Source organism: Rana temporaria, chromosome 9 (genome assembly GCF_905171775.1).
Source record: "Rana temporaria chromosome 9, aRanTem1.1, whole genome shotgun sequence".
Lineage (NCBI taxonomy): Eukaryota > Metazoa > Chordata > Amphibia > Anura > Ranidae > Rana > Rana temporaria.
In genome coordinates, this window is record NC_053497.1 from 41,750,132 (window position 1) to 41,769,094 (window position 18,963).

General features: G+C 43.5%; 1 protein-coding gene across 2 annotated transcripts in view; it reads right to left on the reverse strand.

Moving 5' to 3' along the window:
* Positions 1-2,244: 2,244 nt before the first annotated feature.
* BICRA (BRD4 interacting chromatin remodeling complex associated protein) overlaps positions 2,245-18,963 on the reverse strand; it is a 133,044-nt gene continuing 116,325 nt past the window's right edge. For both annotated transcript variants that reach the window (XM_040323277.1, XM_040323276.1), the window contains 7 exons: positions 15,901-16,004; positions 15,650-15,769; positions 13,748-13,809; positions 11,132-11,280; positions 9,690-9,784; positions 7,357-7,459; positions 2,245-5,633 (listed from right to left, as the gene is read on the reverse strand). In XM_040323277.1, the coding sequence (XP_040179211.1) occupies positions 4,429-5,633; positions 7,357-7,459; positions 9,690-9,784; positions 11,132-11,280; positions 13,748-13,809; positions 15,650-15,769; positions 15,901-16,004 (1,838 nt within the window). In that variant the 3' untranslated portion in view covers positions 2,245-4,428. The remainder of the gene's footprint in view (positions 5,634-7,356; positions 7,460-9,689; positions 9,785-11,131; positions 11,281-13,747; positions 13,810-15,649; positions 15,770-15,900; positions 16,005-18,963) is intronic.

Consider the following 18,963-nt stretch of genomic DNA (forward strand, 5'->3'; position numbering starts at 1 on the left):
CATTTGTGAGGCCTTGGGGGTCGCCGGAGGACACACACCACACCCTGCTTGTAAACTAAGGATAAGGTACGTCAGCAGCTTTGCTTATACAGCTTAATACTACCCCCAGCATCTCCTGTGCGGCATAGACTAGACACAGTGTTTGCTGACACTTTAAAGATATATACACATATACATCTATTGTAAAGACTGGAATACCATAGACATACTAACAGTAGTGTATTTATTATCCTTACACGCAGCCTATGCTACATCATCCCCCCTACTTGTATTATCTACTAGACGTTGGTCAAAATTGGCTGGAATCTGTTGCCATGTCTAGGGGTCTTCGTAGCCGAGACATCCGTTGCCTTATTCTGTGGCGTTTGCATCCCCTCTTTGTATCCTGGGCACCGCTGGCTGTGGGCAACTTACCATCAGGTTTCCGGCTGACCATTTCTCCTGCCTATGCATATTTTTTGCAAGTACAGGTCAAATGTTGATACTAAGCATCTGCGATAAACACATGCACACCCATCCACAATTTAAAAAAACACTTTATATATTTGTATTATAAAATTCTTATGACCCAAATGGCATAAAAGTCTCTGAAGAAGGCCCAATATAGGTCTGAAACATGTCAGGTGTACCCACTGATATGCAACTCTGCTAGTCCATCCATTTCTGAGGGCAGCTTACTGTACATACAGACGCATGTTTCTCGGTTCAAATACAAACTATGTTTTTGTGCCAATATATAATACGGTATATATTATGGTGCCAATTTTTCTGAATTTATTGTAATACAATTTACCTATTTTACTTACCTACTTGGTCTGTCTTTGAAAGTCCTGAGGGGTTAGACCGTGCTAAAATTTGGCACCAGGTCCCATTTTTTTTCTTGTAGTTTCTATATATGAAACACAAACTATGAATGGAGGATGGGCAGATGATTGAAAGGTCTGCCCCCTCCACTCATAGATCTTATTTAATTCAAGAACTGTGCTTGAAGCTTGCTGAAAGTTCCATAAAAGCTTGCTGTGCACCCTTCTACTATACAATCTGAGGCCTGACTGCCAAAAGCACTTGAAGCCTAAGTGCAGCCAAAATAAAAGCACAAAAAAGAAAGAAAATATGTGTCCCTTGTGCTGACGCCCCTTCTGTTAGGTGAACTCCTCCACCCTTGCCCCCTAATGTTCCAGTGCGGTGTGGGTTATAGAACTAAAGGAACGGTCACAGGCTTCATCAAAAGTGCTTGAACTGTACTATAGTTTCTATGAATGAAACATGGGCGAATGATTGAAAAGTCCGCCCCCCTCAATTCATCGAATGGCTTCTATAAATAAAGCAGCTGGGCAGAAAGGGCAGGCATAGTCAGACACTCTTGAGTCAAGGGGAAGACACTTGTGGGAGAAAATAAAATGGTGCTGCACACCCCGATTAATGCAAGAAGGGAAGTTTAATTTCTTCCAACCCCTGCGGTCTAGAAAACCCCAGTGGGGGAAACTTCCCTTCTGACACGAGCCTGTGACAGCTTCCATAGTTCTATTAAGCTCTGCCAAACCGGAAGATTATGATGGGGGGGGGGTCATGAACAGAGGATTTCACCAAACAAAAATCAGCAAAAGGGACACATTCGGATCATAACTTCTGTCCCATGTGGCGATTGTTGCATTTCTTAATTTGGTTGCTCATATGCCTCGTACACATGATTGGATTTTCCGACGGGAATTGTGCGATGGCAGAGTTTTGTCGGATAATCCGACCGTTTGTTTGCTCCATCGGACAATTGTTGTCGGAATTTCCAACAACAAATGTGTGATTACGGTTTATCCGATCCTGTGTACACAAGTACAAAACACGCATGCTCAGAAGCAATGCTAACCATAACACAACATTAGCAGAAGTTGCCCAAAGGATGGCGCTAAAGAGCAGAAAAACCACGTCGTTTTGCATTTGTTGGCCGACAAAGTTTTGCCATCTGTATGCAGAACAAGTTCGCAGCCAATGCCCTTCGGACAAAATTCCACGGATTTGTGCGATGGAAATCCGATCGTGTGTACGAGGCTTTGAAAAGCACCACAAGGAGCCTACACTTCAGGAACGTTACCCTAGGCCAGGTCCGGTTCAATTCAGAATCCTATTGAATATTTCGGTACAAGATCATTTACTGACGCGTCTCTTCTGTTCAACAAACATCACTCTTGCAGCTTTTGAAACTCTGTATTTTTAAACATTTTTTCCAAAAAAAAAAAAAATCATATACAGTTTTTAAAAAGAGGAACAAATTTAATTTACACAGAAGTACTAAATGTACATCATTCTTTAAAAAAAATCATTCTACATTATAAATACAGTAGAAATTCTTTTATAGTACTATATTTAGACCATAATGTTGGTTTAGGGTTTGGAAGGGTGAAAGATGATGTAGGGGGGAGAGCGGTAATGTCTTTTCTTTTTTTCTCAAAACATTTTGCGAATGGAAATAAATACCGAAACTGGCGAGAGGTTATTACAGTCAGGAGTAGACTAACAATACGTCTGTCTGGATGAGGGAAGACACACGGGGGAGGTTCTGCTTCTAACATGATGATGGAACCATTCATTTATTACTACCATTTACTTTGATCTGTCTCCGTAATCAAACCATGGAGGCATCACGACAGGCAATTACCACTCGTATTAATGTCCAATAATACCTGGCTTGGTCTGTCAAATTACTTTGGGACTATGTGCCGTTTTCAACTATTCCAAGCACCCGATGGGGAAGGGGGACTCAACGTCTGGATGAAGCGGCTCATCGAAGTGGCGCATGTGTTACTACTGAGGAGGTGATACAATTGGCACACGTGCCTAACGGAAACATTGGTAGATTAATAGTGTCCACTGTTATCCATGTGCAATTTATACCCTACCAAGTTACGGCAATCACGGCCCACTAGGTAACTAAACGCCACCTAGGGCTCAGCTAAACACAGGACAAGGAGAAAGCAACTCATTGAGAAAGAAACCTTTGGTCTCCCGCATTGACCTTCTTCTGGCCGTCACGTTAATCCTCAATCTTCAACACCTTCCGACTCACTCACTCAGCAAGACAGCCAAAGGTCTCCCTCATTGACCACCTTCTGCCGCCTGCCACGTTAATCCTCAACCTTATACACCTGAGTCGCTCACTCAGCATGACAGCCAGGCTATTAGCATGTTTGGAAGAAGGTCAGCAATGGCAAACTTTGTTTGCCAAAAGTTGTCATTTGCTTCATTTGCAACAAAAACAACATCAAAAGAAGCAGCTGGCAACCACGGGGGAATCTCACTTTACTTCACTAGTCGCCCACACAGAGCTGCCTAATAAATTAGATCCGCTTGAGGAGTCACTGACGCAAAGAGGCGTCCAAAGTGCCCGATGCTGCCCAGAGACATTTTCTGCCGCTATGGACCCGGGAGGATTCTTCTGGGGAACGTTCTAGAGTCAAATATCGCCCAAGTCATTGAAATGTCACAATAGGACAAGGAGAAGCAACACTCGCTGCTTACCACTTTCATTGAAGTTTGACCCGTCTATAAGGAAGCCTAAATCCTACCTTTCTCTAAAACCCAGCTATTATTATATTCATCCATAAACTTCATTACTCTTTTTTCTAAAGGATACGACAGGTACGAAGGGACTGGGTTGCCCTATCCAGCACAGACGTACTAGTACGACTCCATGTCAACGTAGAAGTTACCTTGTTTGGATCTCTGCCCCCCCCTCCCAATGTCTGATGGTTACCCCCTCTATTCTTGATGCACCCCCAAAAACAAAAAAAAAGTGAATATTTTTCATGTATAGCGCCATCATGTGCACTGTGCATTCATTTGCTATTTCCCCAGATAGGAAAATAATAATAATAAAAAAATACAACACAGAACATAAAAAATCCCCTGACTTTGATGCTTGAATAACTTAAAGAAATATCATTACAATAAACTTTAATACGTTTGTTTTGAAGTCAGTCCCTTCAGTTTCCTCCTTAAGGGCGAAAGTTTTTTTTTTTTTATTCCTTTGTAATTTTTTTTTTTTTTGACAGTTCAAGTTGAGATGAGAAAAACAGATGGAAGTGGGAGGTAATAGGGGAGGAAAAAAAAACAACAAAAAAAGTTTTGAAGGCAACAGATCACCAGTTGAATGTGTCCTTTGAAAAGTTCTGTCTGGGGAGAAAGCCGGCCTGTGCCGGAAAGTTCCCAACTTTCCACCTAAAAGACGGCACAATTTCTCCACGGAACCACTTGCCGCACCGTGCGGACAAATAGGGAAAAAGGAAAGGAAATTGAGGCTTAATCTGAAAATGCGTGCCCTCCTGTCTCCAAGTACTGCGGCGGCTCATGTCCTGCGCATGACACCATTGTTCGTCTCCCCAGGCAATTTATTAATTTATTTCTCACGGCTCGCTCGCTCGTTTTCTTCCCCTGTTATCTATTTAACGTCCTGGCCCCCAGGCCTCCGTTGTGGTTGGGGGTATGGTACGAGTCTGTGCGGTGGACTGGGGAGGAAAAGGGAGACGAGGAAGAGGAGTGATGGTACGAAGACTGGGCCGAGGAACGCAGAAGAGCGTTGGAACTTCCGCCGGTCTGGGGCTGCTGTAGGTTGAGGATACTGTCGATGGCGCTCTGCAGGTGCTCATTTAGAGTGTCATCCTGGGGGCTGTCACTGGAGAAGCTGGCGTTGTCCACGTCAAACTGCTCCGACTTCAACCTTTTGGCTGATGGAATTGACATCTCCCAATTCAAATCGGACTCGTGTTCTGTTCGTTCTGACTTGACCACCTGTCGGTAAAATCCTGGCTCATCGTCCTTGACCTCTCTTCTCAAGCTCATGGTCGTCTCTTCATTGTTATTCGTCTTGGTTTCCCCTCTGCCAAAGAACACCAACTTTGAGCTTTCTTCTTTCTTAACCTTTTCACTCTCTGGGACCCCTTGAACCTTGTGGGATGTAATGACACTTCTGGATCCATCTTCCTGCTTTATTGCCTGGGTCATAACTGGTACTTGTGTAGGCGTTTCGACCGCTGACCTGGTGTCTACCGGCTTACCGGTCACAAAGGCATCCACGTTCTCCCGATACGTCTTACGAAGGGGTAGCCTACAAAATGTTGCCTGGGGCTTCTTTTCAGCAGGCGACGAGTGGTCCAATGTACCATTCATCTGCCCAGTGGGTGTGGTGGTGGTGGTTGTGGCTGGAGTTGGGTTGACTGTCTTGATGACGGTGCTGGCGGGTGTTGTGGGAGGGGCCGGAGGTGGAGGTGGTGGTGGAGGGTTGTGATGAACGGGATCCAGAGCAGTGTTATGAATTACTTTGCTCAGCCCTGCCTCCTGCTTGATCTTTAGCTTCAGCCCGATACGACTACGGGCCTCGTATGTTTTGATTGGAGGTCTGCTGCGTGAAGGGAGTGCATCTTCATCTGCATCAAGCGACGGTGAGGCTTTGGCCCAAGTGACAGATGGGGAGCCACCACTGCTGTGCTTAATCACTAGCTTGGTAGGGTGTATTGGTGTGGAGGTCTGCATTGCAGTGGCTTTCTGGGTCTCTGCTGCAGGGGCAGGACACGGTGAGGAAGAGATGGATGCCATAGAAGAGGGTACCGTTTGAGACCGTGAAGAGGAAGAGACATATTCATCTGCAGAAGAAAGAGGGACAGAGTTATCAATCATTTATCAGGGGAACAAATCTCTTCTCGTACAGTTCACGTTTAAAAAAGGAAGACTTTTTGGTAAAACCAATTCAGCCCTATACATGCTGTACATCCTACATAAATATGACACACAAGCCTTTTTCTCATTTACCAATGGGTACTGTGCCCAACTGCAAAAGGAAGAAATGCCAGTGAGGCAATGGCAAGGCGAGTATAGTTTGGTCGGGGGCCCCTTTGGAATAATACGGTCACAAGTGTATGTAAACCCCAACATTAAACTTTTCTTATGTGCCCCTATTGGTCAGATAAATATACCATTGAAGAGTTTTGTTATATCCGTTAAATAAATGCAAAAAACACCTGTTGATTTTGCCAGAAACCTTATGAGCTGGTCATTTTCTTGTGTTCATCTCCATGAGCCCTTCTTGTGCGCTGGCAGAGAAGAGGAGATGACCAGAAGTTTGTGTTCTTTGTAATCCATCAGAAATTAAGTAGGCAGGGCTGACACCACGTGTTAAAGGAGACATTAATAATAAATGCACATCTTTTTGCAGGTAAAAAAAATTTGCATTATTATTTATTTACTTTTTTAAGTGTATTTTGTGCGTGTACTCGAGAGAGAGGAGCCGGACTGCAGGAGTTGGGAGTAGGCAGGCCTCACCCAGAGGCAATCTGCCACCTTTCTCCATGCCCCGGGTGGCAATGGTGGGTGTGTGAGGGGGTCCTCCCACACAGCCCGCCCTACCTGCTCCGCTTTGAAGCCCAACGGGGCAGAGGGACTCCCTATAAGGGAGTGAGAGGATCTAGCCCGCTCAACCAGCCCAGTTAGTCCTTCGCCTCTCTTTTTAGAGACCGCGTGGTCAAAGTGCATGCATGTTAACCCAATTTCGAGTGCGTGTAAGTGTGGTGGTTTTTGTGGGAGGGGGGTGGGCGTACTAAGCGCAGGCTTACCTCGCATAGCACACCCACCGGGAGCCGGGCTGAGACCACCAAACTCAATTCACATGTAGCCAAGACCGGGATCCGAACCCATAGCTGCAGAGGTGAATGGCTTGTCAGCGCAGTGCCAATCGCGTTGAGCCACCGCAGCTCCCTTATATGCATTATTATTTTTACTTGGAGCCTGTAAAGCAATGCTAGGAGCATTGACAGGAAGGGACAATCAACTATCAGAGCGTTCAACAGCACCGTGGTAGTCAATTGAGAACTACAAGCCGACAGCCGCAAAGGCTTGGAACTTGTAGATTTCCATTCACAGAACTCGGTGAACGAATGGCGCGCCGGTGGGTGGAGCAACGCACGGCTGCGTTATTTTCAAACAGTGACCGGAGAACATGATCGCTCGATATCACTGGGAGGGGGGGTGGGGAGGTTGCAGCTGCTGGAACATGTTATATGTTCAACCCTAAATACAGGTGGAACATGCAACATGTTCCAAAAGGTGAACTTATCTATGAAGCCAGAGCTGTGCCGTTATGCCAAAAAGGAAGGTATAAGGCATAATATATTTCTGGCACATCAACAGTTATTTTCCTGTACCTGCAACATGTTTAGAGGAAAAAAAAATAAACAACTCCCATTAAATAAAAAATATTCAGATTACAAATATAAAATATAATATAGTTAGTTTTATGTATAAAGAGAGTTGCAGTTAAACACAAGAAAGATGCCTCCTAGTGGCGAAGCTGGAGATGGGAATGTGGAATACCTGGTCTCTCTTTTGCCAGCTGCCGGTCCTGAGACATCGCAACTTTCTCCTCCTGAATAAACATTCTGTCGATCATTACCATCTCCGCAGAAGGACTCACTCTCTGCAGAAGGAGAGAAACAACAGTGAAAACACAGCACTAAATTAAGCCGCACGCAGTGAATGACTGAAGATGACCCCCATGTTTGCAGCAAAGCCATCAGTTCCTTGAATTTAAAAATATTCTCTCATTCTCCTGAAATTGGGGTGAAATGTACAAAGTGAATGGCCATAGTTACACTACACAGATGGAATCATCAAGACAAGGTTGTTGGCGCCCTCTGCTGTACAATATAGTAACAACAAATTTTTTTTTAATTAATAGCTGCTTTCAGAGCTTCTGGTTTACAGAATACAAAAATGGAGACATCCGACATTATGTAACCACCCTGCCTCCTTTAACCACTTCCCGCCCGCCGTATGCAAAATGATGACCGCAGGGTGGTTGCGTTATCCTGATTGGGCGTCATATGACACATCCAGCAGGATAAGCCATGAGGGTACAGCACGGCGATCGGTAGTGCGGTGTGTCGCTCTGACACACAGCATCTCTGATCTTAGTAAACAGCCTATGACGTAAGCGCTTTACCATGTGATCAGCTATGTCCAAATACAGCTGGTCACATCGTTACCAGGCAGTGCCGTTTATTGGCTTGCATGCCCCGTACACTAGATCGGTTTTCCCGTCTGAAAAAAGTTGGATGGTTTTTCCGACGGAATTCATCAAGCCTGTCTTTCATACACAGGGTCACACAAAAGTTCAGTGAACTTTTGACTGCCAAGAACATGGTGATGTAAAAGACTACGACGAGCCAAGAAAATTACGTTCAATGCTTTTGAGCATGCAGCGATTTGTTTCCGAGCATGCGTAGGAATTTTGCGCGTTGGGATTTGTACACGTGATCAGAAATTCCGATCAGTTTTTTTTCCCCGACGGGAAAAGAGAGATCCTGCTCTCTGTCTTTTTCCAGTAGTTTTTTCTGATGGAGTCTGATGGAGCATACACACACGGTCGGGATTCCCGACCAAAAGCTCTCATCTGACTTTTACCAACAGGAAAACCGATCGTGTGTATGGGGCATTCTTCTATTCGCACTGACAAGGCACGATTAGAGGAGAGCCGATCAACCGCTCTCCTGACAGGGGGGCTGCGCTGATAGTCAGAGCATTGATCATCAGTGCAAACCCATCAAGGATGCCTTCCAGGGATGCCAATCAGTGCTCACAAGGCCTCATGCACAGCAAACGTTATAAAAATGCCAGTAGCTTTGCAGTGAGTTTTTCACAGTTTTTGCAGTAGCAATTCTTTTTTTTTTCAGTGGATCAAAAATGTAAAACATTTCTGGTGAGACACGTTTGAGCGTTTATCAGCATTTTTAGGCGTTACTGATGAAAAACACCTCTCAGAACACACTCGTTTTGAGGTTTTTTTCCAGCCAAAAAACAGTTGATAACAGTCTATGTGTGCATGGACACATAGCATAACATGCTGGAGAGTTTATTGACTAGAAAAAAACGTCTGAAGCCAAAAAAAAGCAGCTGTAATAACGTCCCGTGTGCATGAGGCCTTAGTGATGCCAATCAGTGCTGCCCCTCAATGTCATTGCCACCTATAAGTGCCCATTAGTGCGGCCTATCAGTGCCCACCAATGCCATATCATTAGTGCAGCCTCATCAGTGAAGGAGGAAATTTACTTTGTAAAATTGTATAACAGAAAAAAAAAAAAAAAACTTTGGGTACAGTGTTACATGACCGCGCAATTGTCAAAGTGCGAAAGCTGAAAATTGGCCTGGGCAGGAAAGGGGTGAATGTGCCCTTTATTGAAGTGGTTAAAAACTGCTAGTTAAAAAAAAGCCTTGTAAAACTTACCGATGTTGCAGAATACACGATTCATGGCCCCAACACCCTATTTGTTTGTGTGATCTCAGCTAAAGGGGCACACACACTGGGGTTTAGGTGAAGGGGGTCAATCGGTGGCTTGGTCTGAACAGCAATAACTACCTTTGGCTGAGATCACAGGAACAAATGCCCAGGTAGAGCTGGCAATGGAGCTGGAAGCGTTTCAGAAACTCAGATGAAAACTTTGTTAGGCAAATCGCAAAAAAAAAAAAAAAAAAACCTGCATCAATTTGAATGATGAATACATCAATGGACAGGTCTGCTTTAAGTAAGCGAAAACTCTAGAAAAAGTGCTTTTCTATGGTGGATTTTTCGGAGAAAGAGAACCTCCATATGAACAAGTGAACCAGTCTCTGCTGGACAGACGGGAGGGTCAAAGCGCATTCATACTCACCCTGGACTCTTCTAAAAGCAGCAAGCGATACTTGTTCAGCATGGCCTGAGTGCGCTTCAGGAGCTGAGTAGACACAGTCTCAAACTCGTCATCCACTAGAAAAAAAAAAAGAAGAAAAAAAAAAGTTTTTCATTCATATATAGAAACACCAAAGCATACATGATACACGGGGGGGGCAGGGGGCGCCACTGTGGCCCCCACGTATATTTGCAAATATGTGCAACGAAACCCTTTTTTTTAAATGTAAATTGTTAGACAGGGTCACTTTGTTTTGTTTTGTGCGGGCTAGCTGGCAAGTGTACTGGGAAATTTGTCCGTTTGTGATGTACATTGCCCTTCCATGTGCACCTAACTGCAAAGGTTAGTTATAAATTGAGGTGGTTGCCATTTTTTTGTACAGCTTATTTGCTGCATTTGGCGTTGAGACACATTGGATGCCTTCAGCTGCCATTGTGCGCTTGTTGGGTGTCCAATGTGTCTCTGTGCCATTGGGTGGGGGGTGAGCTCCCTCCAGGCAAACCTGTGCTTAATTTATCCACTGCTATGCTATATCTATATATCCACATAGATCTAGATATCTATGTAGAGATATATAATGTATCTCTCTATACATAGATATCGAGAGAGAAAGAGAGAGCAAAAGAAAGAAAGAAAAAAAAAAAAAGGAAAGAAAGAAAGAAAGAAAGAAAAAAAAAGGAAAGAAAGAAAGAAAGAAAGAAAGAAAGAAAAAGAAAGAAAAAAAAAGAAAGAAAGAAAAAGAAAGAAAGAAAAAGAAAGAAAGAAAAAGAAAGAAAGAAAAAGAAAAAGAAAAAGAAAAAGAAAGAAAGAAAAAGAAAAAGAAAAAGAAAAAGAAAGAAAAAGAAAGAAAAAGAAAGAAAGAAAAAGAAAGAAAAAGAGAGAGAAAGAAAGAGAAAGAGAAAAAGCTTTCTCTCTCTATTACACACACACTAATTTATATTATATTATATTATATTATATTATATTATATATATATATATATATTTATATTACACACACACACCAGTTTGGAGTTAGGAGCGCAGTGTACAGAGGAGCCTTGACGTTGGGCACTGTGGATTCCACATATATGTGTAAATGCGTGCAAATAAGACCTCTGTTTTTACGTGAATTGGTAGACAGGGTCACTTTGTTTTTTGCATGCTAGCTGGTAAGTGTGCTGAGAATTTTTTTATGTCTATTTGCGTTGTAAATAAAAAGAGTGCAAAGGAAAAAAAAAACTGAAGAGTAACTAAATCATCTTCCTGTTGTCATTCCTACAGTCTGGGACCAGAAACTGAAACAAGGACTCTGATAGGTTGTTCCTGCCAACAAAACATCTTTTTAGCAGCTCACAGAACTAATGAGGCAGACATGAGATATTTGCAGTTATAAACGGAGTGATTATTATGCCATCAGACAGAAAATATAAAAAAGGGTCTCACCTTTATTTAGGTCATTCGAATTGGGCAGCAGACCCTGGTACACGTGGTAAGGGAGAAGTCTGTGCAGGGCATCTTCAAACGAGTGGAAGGGTGTCTTGTAATCTGGGTGCAGGACCGCGCCCTGGTGTTTATGTAGCTGCTCCAGGAAGCTGTGAAAACAACAAGGGGTTAATGGGCATAACAAACAATAAATGGAGAATTTTACATAAAAGATTTTACATGTTTTTCAGCCAGGCTTGTTATTCATACCCGTATGCCATAAATGAAGCAATAAATGACGCCACTATTATAGGTCAGCTTGACAGTTTCCTTATCTTGCCCAAGGGTCAGCGATTCCAATGGGTGATATTTATTCAATGCCAATGAGAAGGTAGGTGACAAAAAGCTACAAAGCTGAAATGGGAAATAATGGCGTCTCCTGCCTGGCTATGCAGAGATGCACCAAATTAGAGGTCACCCTCTGGTGGGTTATTATTACAGTATCAAATGTCATCTAGGTGTCCACATTACTAAATTAAATGTTGATATTAAATGCTCTGTCTAGGGAAGCACATCATTTGGGGCGTTCCAAAGCAATACCACACCATTACCTTTAACCACTTCATTACCCAGCCATAGTAATACGACGTCCACAGAGGGGATCTACCATCCTGGGTGGACGTCATATGACGTCCTGGGCTTTGTAGGGTGATATCTGAATGATGGGTGCAGCCCATGTGCACGATAAGAATGATCATAGCGGCAGTTCCAACGCTTGATCCGGTGCTTCTACAGGCTCTCCCGTGCCATTGGGGGCCCGGAGAAAGAATCGTCCGGCGCCGGATGGGAAGCATAGAGAGGACTGGTGACCAGATGGTCACCAGTCCTCTCTATGACCGTCAGAGGCCCAGGCGCGATGTGATGACGTCACGCCCGGGTTCCCAGAAGTAAACAAAGCCGCGATTGTGGCTAGTAAGGCCCCATGCACACGAGACGCTATTACAAACGCCTCTAATCTCAGCTTTTCAAAGGCAAAAACCGGCATTTAAAACCCCCTTTTTTTCCCGCGAATTGCGCGGCGTTTTGCCGCGATTTGCGGCGTCTTACCGCGATTTGCGGCTGTCAGCGTTTATCCCCAAAACACTGTAGACCCTCCCCAAGCTCAGAATCAAACTATTTGTGCCGCGTTTAGCGGCGTTTTGCCGTGATTTGCGTCTAAAACGCAAAAGCTGAAAGCTTCTGAACCCAAAATTTTGGGTTTGGAAAAACGGCCCTGAACCCAACTGCTTTGAAACGACAAAAAACTTGATCGTGTGCATGGACACATAGGATAACATTAAATGTGTTCAGGGGCAGTTGAAAAAAATGCCCAAATGCCTCTGAACTCGAGTTTAGCAGCGTCTCGTGTGCATGGGGCCTAAGCATGAGATCGGTGAAATTATATTTCATCATCTCATGCTTTCCAGTCTGGAGGAGAGATGTGGGGTCTTATTGACCCCGCATCTCTCCATAAAGAGGACCTGTCACACACAATTCCTATTACAAGGGATGTTTACATTGCTTGTAATAGGAATAAAAGTGATCAAAAAAAATAAATAAGTAAAAATAAAATAAATAAATTATATATATATATATATATATATATATATATATATATATATATATATATATATATATATATATATATATATATACACATATATATACATATATACACACACACACACACACACTTTTTTTTTAAAAAACGCCCCTGTCCCCGGTAGCTCGCGCTCAGAAGTGAATGCACACGCAAGTCCCGCCCACATATGCAAACGCTGTTCAAACCACATATGTGAGGTATCGCCGCGTGCGTTACAGCGTGTGCAACAATTCTAGCACTAGACCTCCTCTGTAACGCGAAACTGGTAACCTGTAAAAAATGTCAAAGCGTCGCCTATGGAGATTTTTAAGTACCGAAGTTTAGCGCCATTCCATGAGTGTGCGCAATTTTAAAGCGTGACGCGTTGGGTATCTATTTACTCGGCGTAACATCATCTTTCATATTTTACAAAAAAAAAAATGGGCTAACTTTACTGTTTTGTTATTTTTTAATTCATGAAACAATTTGTTTCCAAAAAAAAAAAAAGGCATTTAAAAAATGATTGCAAAAATACCGTGCAAGATAAAAAGTTGCAATGACCGTCATTTTATTCCCTAGGGTGTCTGCTAAAAAATATATATATATATATATATATATATATATATATATATATATATATATATATATATATATATATATATAAAATTTGGGGGTTCTGAGTAATTTTCTAGCATGTTTTGTACATGTAGGAGAGACGTGCCAGAATAGGCCAAGTATTGAGGTGGTATAAAAGCCCTGTATATATATATATATATAAATAAAAATGCTAACATTTTCCAATATACATTGTAGTTTTCCTTTAATAAAGAGAATAGTTCATTTAAACACCTCTATTCCCCCTGGCCTATTTTGTCCTATGTGACAAGCTTGTTGGCGCCCTCTGCTGCACAAAATAGTAACAGCAAAAAATAAAAAGCACACGGGCACAGTCTACAAAGGTGAACATACTGCGGACACCTCTCAAGCGCTCTGTATAAAATACAAGGTATGCTTACCAGGCTTCTTTGCTGGGCTGTAGTGTTTGATGTTTTTTCAGCGTTCCAAACTTACTATCAAACTAAAATCAGAACAAAAATAGAAAACATGATAAATAGGTAACAAGCTTGAGAACAACAGCTTTACAGATGACAAAAAGATATCAATCTCACTCCCAAGAAACATTTCTCAGTGCTGATGAAGAGGGGCTGGGGGGAGGGGCATCCTCCTTATCAATGGACAACTAGGACCCCAGCGGGTAGAAGTTTGTAGAGGTTTCTAATGGCTTTATGCAACTGATAGGTAGGCTTGATCCACCCACGGGCTTGGGTACAATTTTTTTGCCAAGGCACCCCTGAATAAACCTCCAGGCACACTGGCTGAAAAAGGCTGCTCTAAGCCAATGATAGAAAAACTAGGGGCTCATTAGAGTAAAGAAAGTGATTATTTACAGTAGATGTGACTTGACAAAAGGGAAGGATAAATCAGCCAAGCTGTGTACTCTACAGACAATGTATTCTTTATGGTTCAAGTAGGCAGCCTATGGGATTCATTGCCAACAATATAGCTAGGCATAATAGGCCTCCTGCAAACAAGAATGATCGACAAATCGATCAAAGAATATGAATGAAGACCTTCTTTAATTTATATTTTATGGTTTTAACAACTGGAACTTATTTATTCAAGAAATAAGAAACATCACTGAAGAATTATTACAGCAGCCGTTCCACATGGCCTCCGTTTTACCTTCCTCTAGAACCTTTACCTTTGTTGTCACAACCCCTTTAAGAATCTGATGAAAGCTATGGACTCCCTCTCCAGAAATATTCCCATAAACACAACTTTGCATGCAATGAATATATATATTTTATTGAAATTCGATAGCCTCATACATATAGGACATGCGCAAAGTTTGAAAAAGTAAATGAGAATTAGCACTTATGGAGTGGCACAAGATGGCGGCTGTGCAAAGAATGAGGATACAAATTTAAATGGTAAAAAAAAAAAAATCCAATAACTAGATCAAGAAAGAGTCAAGAGCAGCAATCGCTATAAGCAGTGGCAGGGCACATTATCTTAAAGTGGGGGATCACTTGAAATACTTTTTTTTTAAAGTCAGCAGATACAAATACAGCAGCTGACTTTTAAAAAACGAACACTTACCTGTCCAAGTTGCCCGCCGAAGCCATGCGGTAGGGAACACAACGGTGGGGTGATGTGGAGGGGCCGGACTCCCGCGGGAGTCTATACCCGGAAGTGGGGCAAATACCTGTTTTATCCAGGTATTTGCACCCCCTCCCCCCTGAAAGGTGTCAAATGCGACACCGGAGGGGGGGGAGGGTTCCGAAAAGCGGAGGTTCACTTTTGGGTGAACCTTTGCTTTAAATATCTTTCAATGAAAAGCCATTGATTGGGACAATAGAGAGGGCTGTATAGTGAATGTAAATGTTAATTTTTTATATCTGACCCTCATGGACCCCCTAAAACCCATATACGGACCATTTAGGGGTCCACTGACCCCAGGTAAAGAACCACTGCTCAAAGACCAACACAAGTAATAGAAAAAAAAACCAGCTCAGAGTCTGGTCTGTAATTTGGAAGGAGCATATGGAAGGGCAATGTATGTAAACCATTTGATTCTACTATGGAGGCTTTCAAAAATGTACAAAGTAAGGACTACAGATAATACTGGGGTGCCGTGAAGTGGCTCTGCAGCTTACGCATGTATTTGAAAATGTGTGCAAACGAAACCCCTGTTTTTAACGCAAACGGTTAGACAGGACAATTTGGTTGGTTGATGGCAGACTGGTGAGTTGGGAATTTTCTTTGGTTTTGTTTTATGTGTTATTTGATTTCAGCCTATAAATAAGATTGAGGGATGTAATAGAAAGCAAGACATCCATGATTGACGGTTTACATACCTGTGTCTGGTTCTGGGCCGCCGGTACAATCTGAGAGATGCCTTTGCCAACAACTTGGATTTGCAAGGAGCCCTTTCCCAGGCTGATAGTAGGCACTGAGCTGATCACTCCGGTTTTAGCCTGAATTGGAATAAACCATAAGAAAGATGTATCCTTTAGGTGTACACTCCTTTTCCTCTATGTTTTCACATTCCCCATTAGGCAAACATTGCTGCTGGTATCAGGATTGTGTAGTCAGAACAGGTCCTCACCTGGGTCTGCACAGGAACAGCATTGGCAGGTTTCCCCTGCACCACAGACGTTTTCACAGTCGTGTTGGGGAAACAAGACACATCTTGGGATCCAGGAGCACCACCTGTAGACAATCGCATAAAAAAACATAAGTCTTGCAGCACGCAGGTTCTTCTATGTAACTATGCATAATATATGATGAGAAGGAAACAAAATGGGAATGTTGTACTAACAGTAACATCTTTTCATTGGAGTCCATTGAGGGACACAAGAAGTCATTCACCTATGGGTTATACTGTTGCCTACAGAAGGAATAAAAAAAAAAAACAAAAAAAACTGTAGGCCCGCCCAGGATTACTCTTCCTATTTAAAGCGGCGTTCCACCCAAAAATGGAACTTCTGCTTTTCAGAACCCTCCCCCCTTTCCGGGGTCACATATGGCACCTTTCAGGGGGGAGGGGGGTGCAGATACCTGTCTAAGATATTTGCACCCACTTCCGGGAATACACTACTGCGGCATTCACGCCCATACCCGCACCCCCCGCTGTTTTCTGGGAAACACACTGTTCGCTACTCGCGCAGTAAGGAACCGGGCAGTGAAGCCGCAACGCTTTACTTCCCGATTCCCTCACCGAGGATGGCGGCTGGTGCAGCCAGGGGACGAGCGATTGCTTGTCCTCGGCTGCCAACATCGCGAGCGTGCTGGACAGGTAAGTGTCCATATTTTAAAAGTCAGCAGCTGCAGGATTTGTAGCTGCTGGCTTTTAAAAAAAAAAAATTGGCAGAACCTCCGATTTAACAGCATGCCTCAGTTTTTCAATCAACAAAGCAGTATCAAGGGCATGATCATAAACACAGATGGGTGGACCAGTGTCTCTCAATGGACTCCAAGAAAAGGATTTTATGGCAAGTACATGAATCCCGTTGTCTTTCTCGTCCATTGAGGGACACAGGAATACATATGTTAATTTCTGGAGGTTTAGCATCTATCAAATCCTAGTAATGTCTAGATGGTTATTACCACAATGTCCGATAAAGCCTGCACCAAGACCCCATTTACATCTGAGCATTTTGTAGCTTGAAGCCTTAAGCTACAAAACGCTGGAGGGGAAAAAAATCTATTATTCTCTATGGAGATGGTTCACATCTCCACTCCAAAACACCTAAAGCCAGAAGCTCTAAAACGCCTGAAGCTCAAACAAGTTCTTTTTTTTTTTAGGCAGATTTGGGCGTTTTTCTGCTTTTTACATTGGTGATCCTTTGGCCTGTACAAAATCGCGGTAAAAATCACTGTAAAAACGCTGCAAAATCGTGCGACTTTCTGCCTGAAAACGCTATGCTCAGGTGTGAATGGGGCCCAAGTGTTTCATCATTAGGGGGCCATCTAAATAGCTAACAATATGGATGCACTGGGAACATAGCAAGGCTAATACTGGGGCCAGCATCTTGGTGAAATGGCACAGCAGCAAATTTGAACTACAGGAGTCATACAGCAAAGTGCAAAAAAAAGTTGATACACTGGAAAGAAGGGGGCACGCAGGCATGCATCCTTGACATCCACAAAAGTCCAAAAAATCTGCCTGGTGAAGGGAGGCAAAACACCAAGCTGGCAGATTCCACCTGCAATCTCTGAGCTTGAATGATCCAAGATTGGGCAGATATGGCCCCCTTTGGGTTCAGGCACAGTAAACAGATTGGAGTAAAATCCCTGAAATGGTTTTGCCACAGAAACGGGGAGAATGGCCCCTTAATCCAAAAGATCTGCAAGGGTTTAGTAGAAATCTACTAGCTAATCTGTGCAGTGAAACAAAGAGGTGAAAAAAAAAAAAATGAAAAAAACACTAGTATGTATGTAGAAACCACCTCCTGAACCAAAGCTATCCCAGGTGTCTGCAAAGGTTACCCTATGGTAAATGGAGGGAAGCAGGTCAGGGAATTTAGCTTAGGTGGAGCCCAAGAACTTGCACATGCACTGGGAAGCCAAGCTTGGAGAGTCTGGACATGGATGGTGCAAAAGGAGAGAAAAATAAATAAATGAGAGTTTCTTAAAGCGGAGTTCCACCCAAAAATGGAACGTTCCCTGTCCCGTATTCTTCGCCACCCTTGGGTGTCACATTGGGCACCTTTCAGGGGGAGGGGGGAGCAGATGCCTGTCTAATACAGTCATTTTCTCCCACTTCTGACGAAATATCGCCACAACATTCTTGCCGATCTACACCATGTCAGGCCCCTCCTACACCCACCACCCGCTGTCTTCTGGTAGACACAGCTCCAGAAGACAGCAGGGACCACTCAGAAAGCACAGGGGGACTTGCGCATGAGCAGTAGGGAACCAGGCTGTGAAGCCGCAAGGCTTTACTTACCGATTCCCTTACTTAAGATGCCGACACCTCCACCCGGAGCCGAGGGATAGGTCGGCTTCGGACATTGCGTGCGCCCTGGCAGGCAAGTGTTCTTATTTTAATAGTAAGCAGCTGCAGTATTTGTAGCTACTGACTCATTTTTTTTTTTAGGCGGAACTCCCCTTTAATAGACAGGAAAGAGGAGACTTAAGAAGACTTAAGAATCTGTTCCTTAGATTTCTTCTTCCGCCCATATGTTAATTGCTTTGTAAAGCGAAGTTCCAGACATTTTTGTGTTTATTATAAGTCAGCCGCTACAAAAAGTGTAGTTGCTGACTTTTAATAAACAGACAAACTCACCTGTCCCACAGTCCAGCTATGCGGCTGCCCGAACCCTCACTCCTCTCCCTCTCCTCGGCATTACAAGTGTGGGCACCCAGCTGTGACAGCTTGTGGCTTCACAGCCGGGAGCGCACAGTGCATGCGCGAGTCATGCTGCGCCCCAAGGGCTGGGCAATCTTCCGGGACCTGTGATGTGTCTCAGAAAATTGAAGGGAGGGAGGGGGAGGGGAGAACTTCCACTCGAGCCGCCTAGGCAGCCCAAGCGGAAGTGGGAGATGGGTACCTAAATAAAAGACATTCAAAAATGTGGCATGTAAGGGGGTGAGGGGTCCTTAAAGTGGGTGGAACACCGCTGGCTCCATAGAGCAGTTAGAACAGTGGTCTCCAATACTGTGGCCT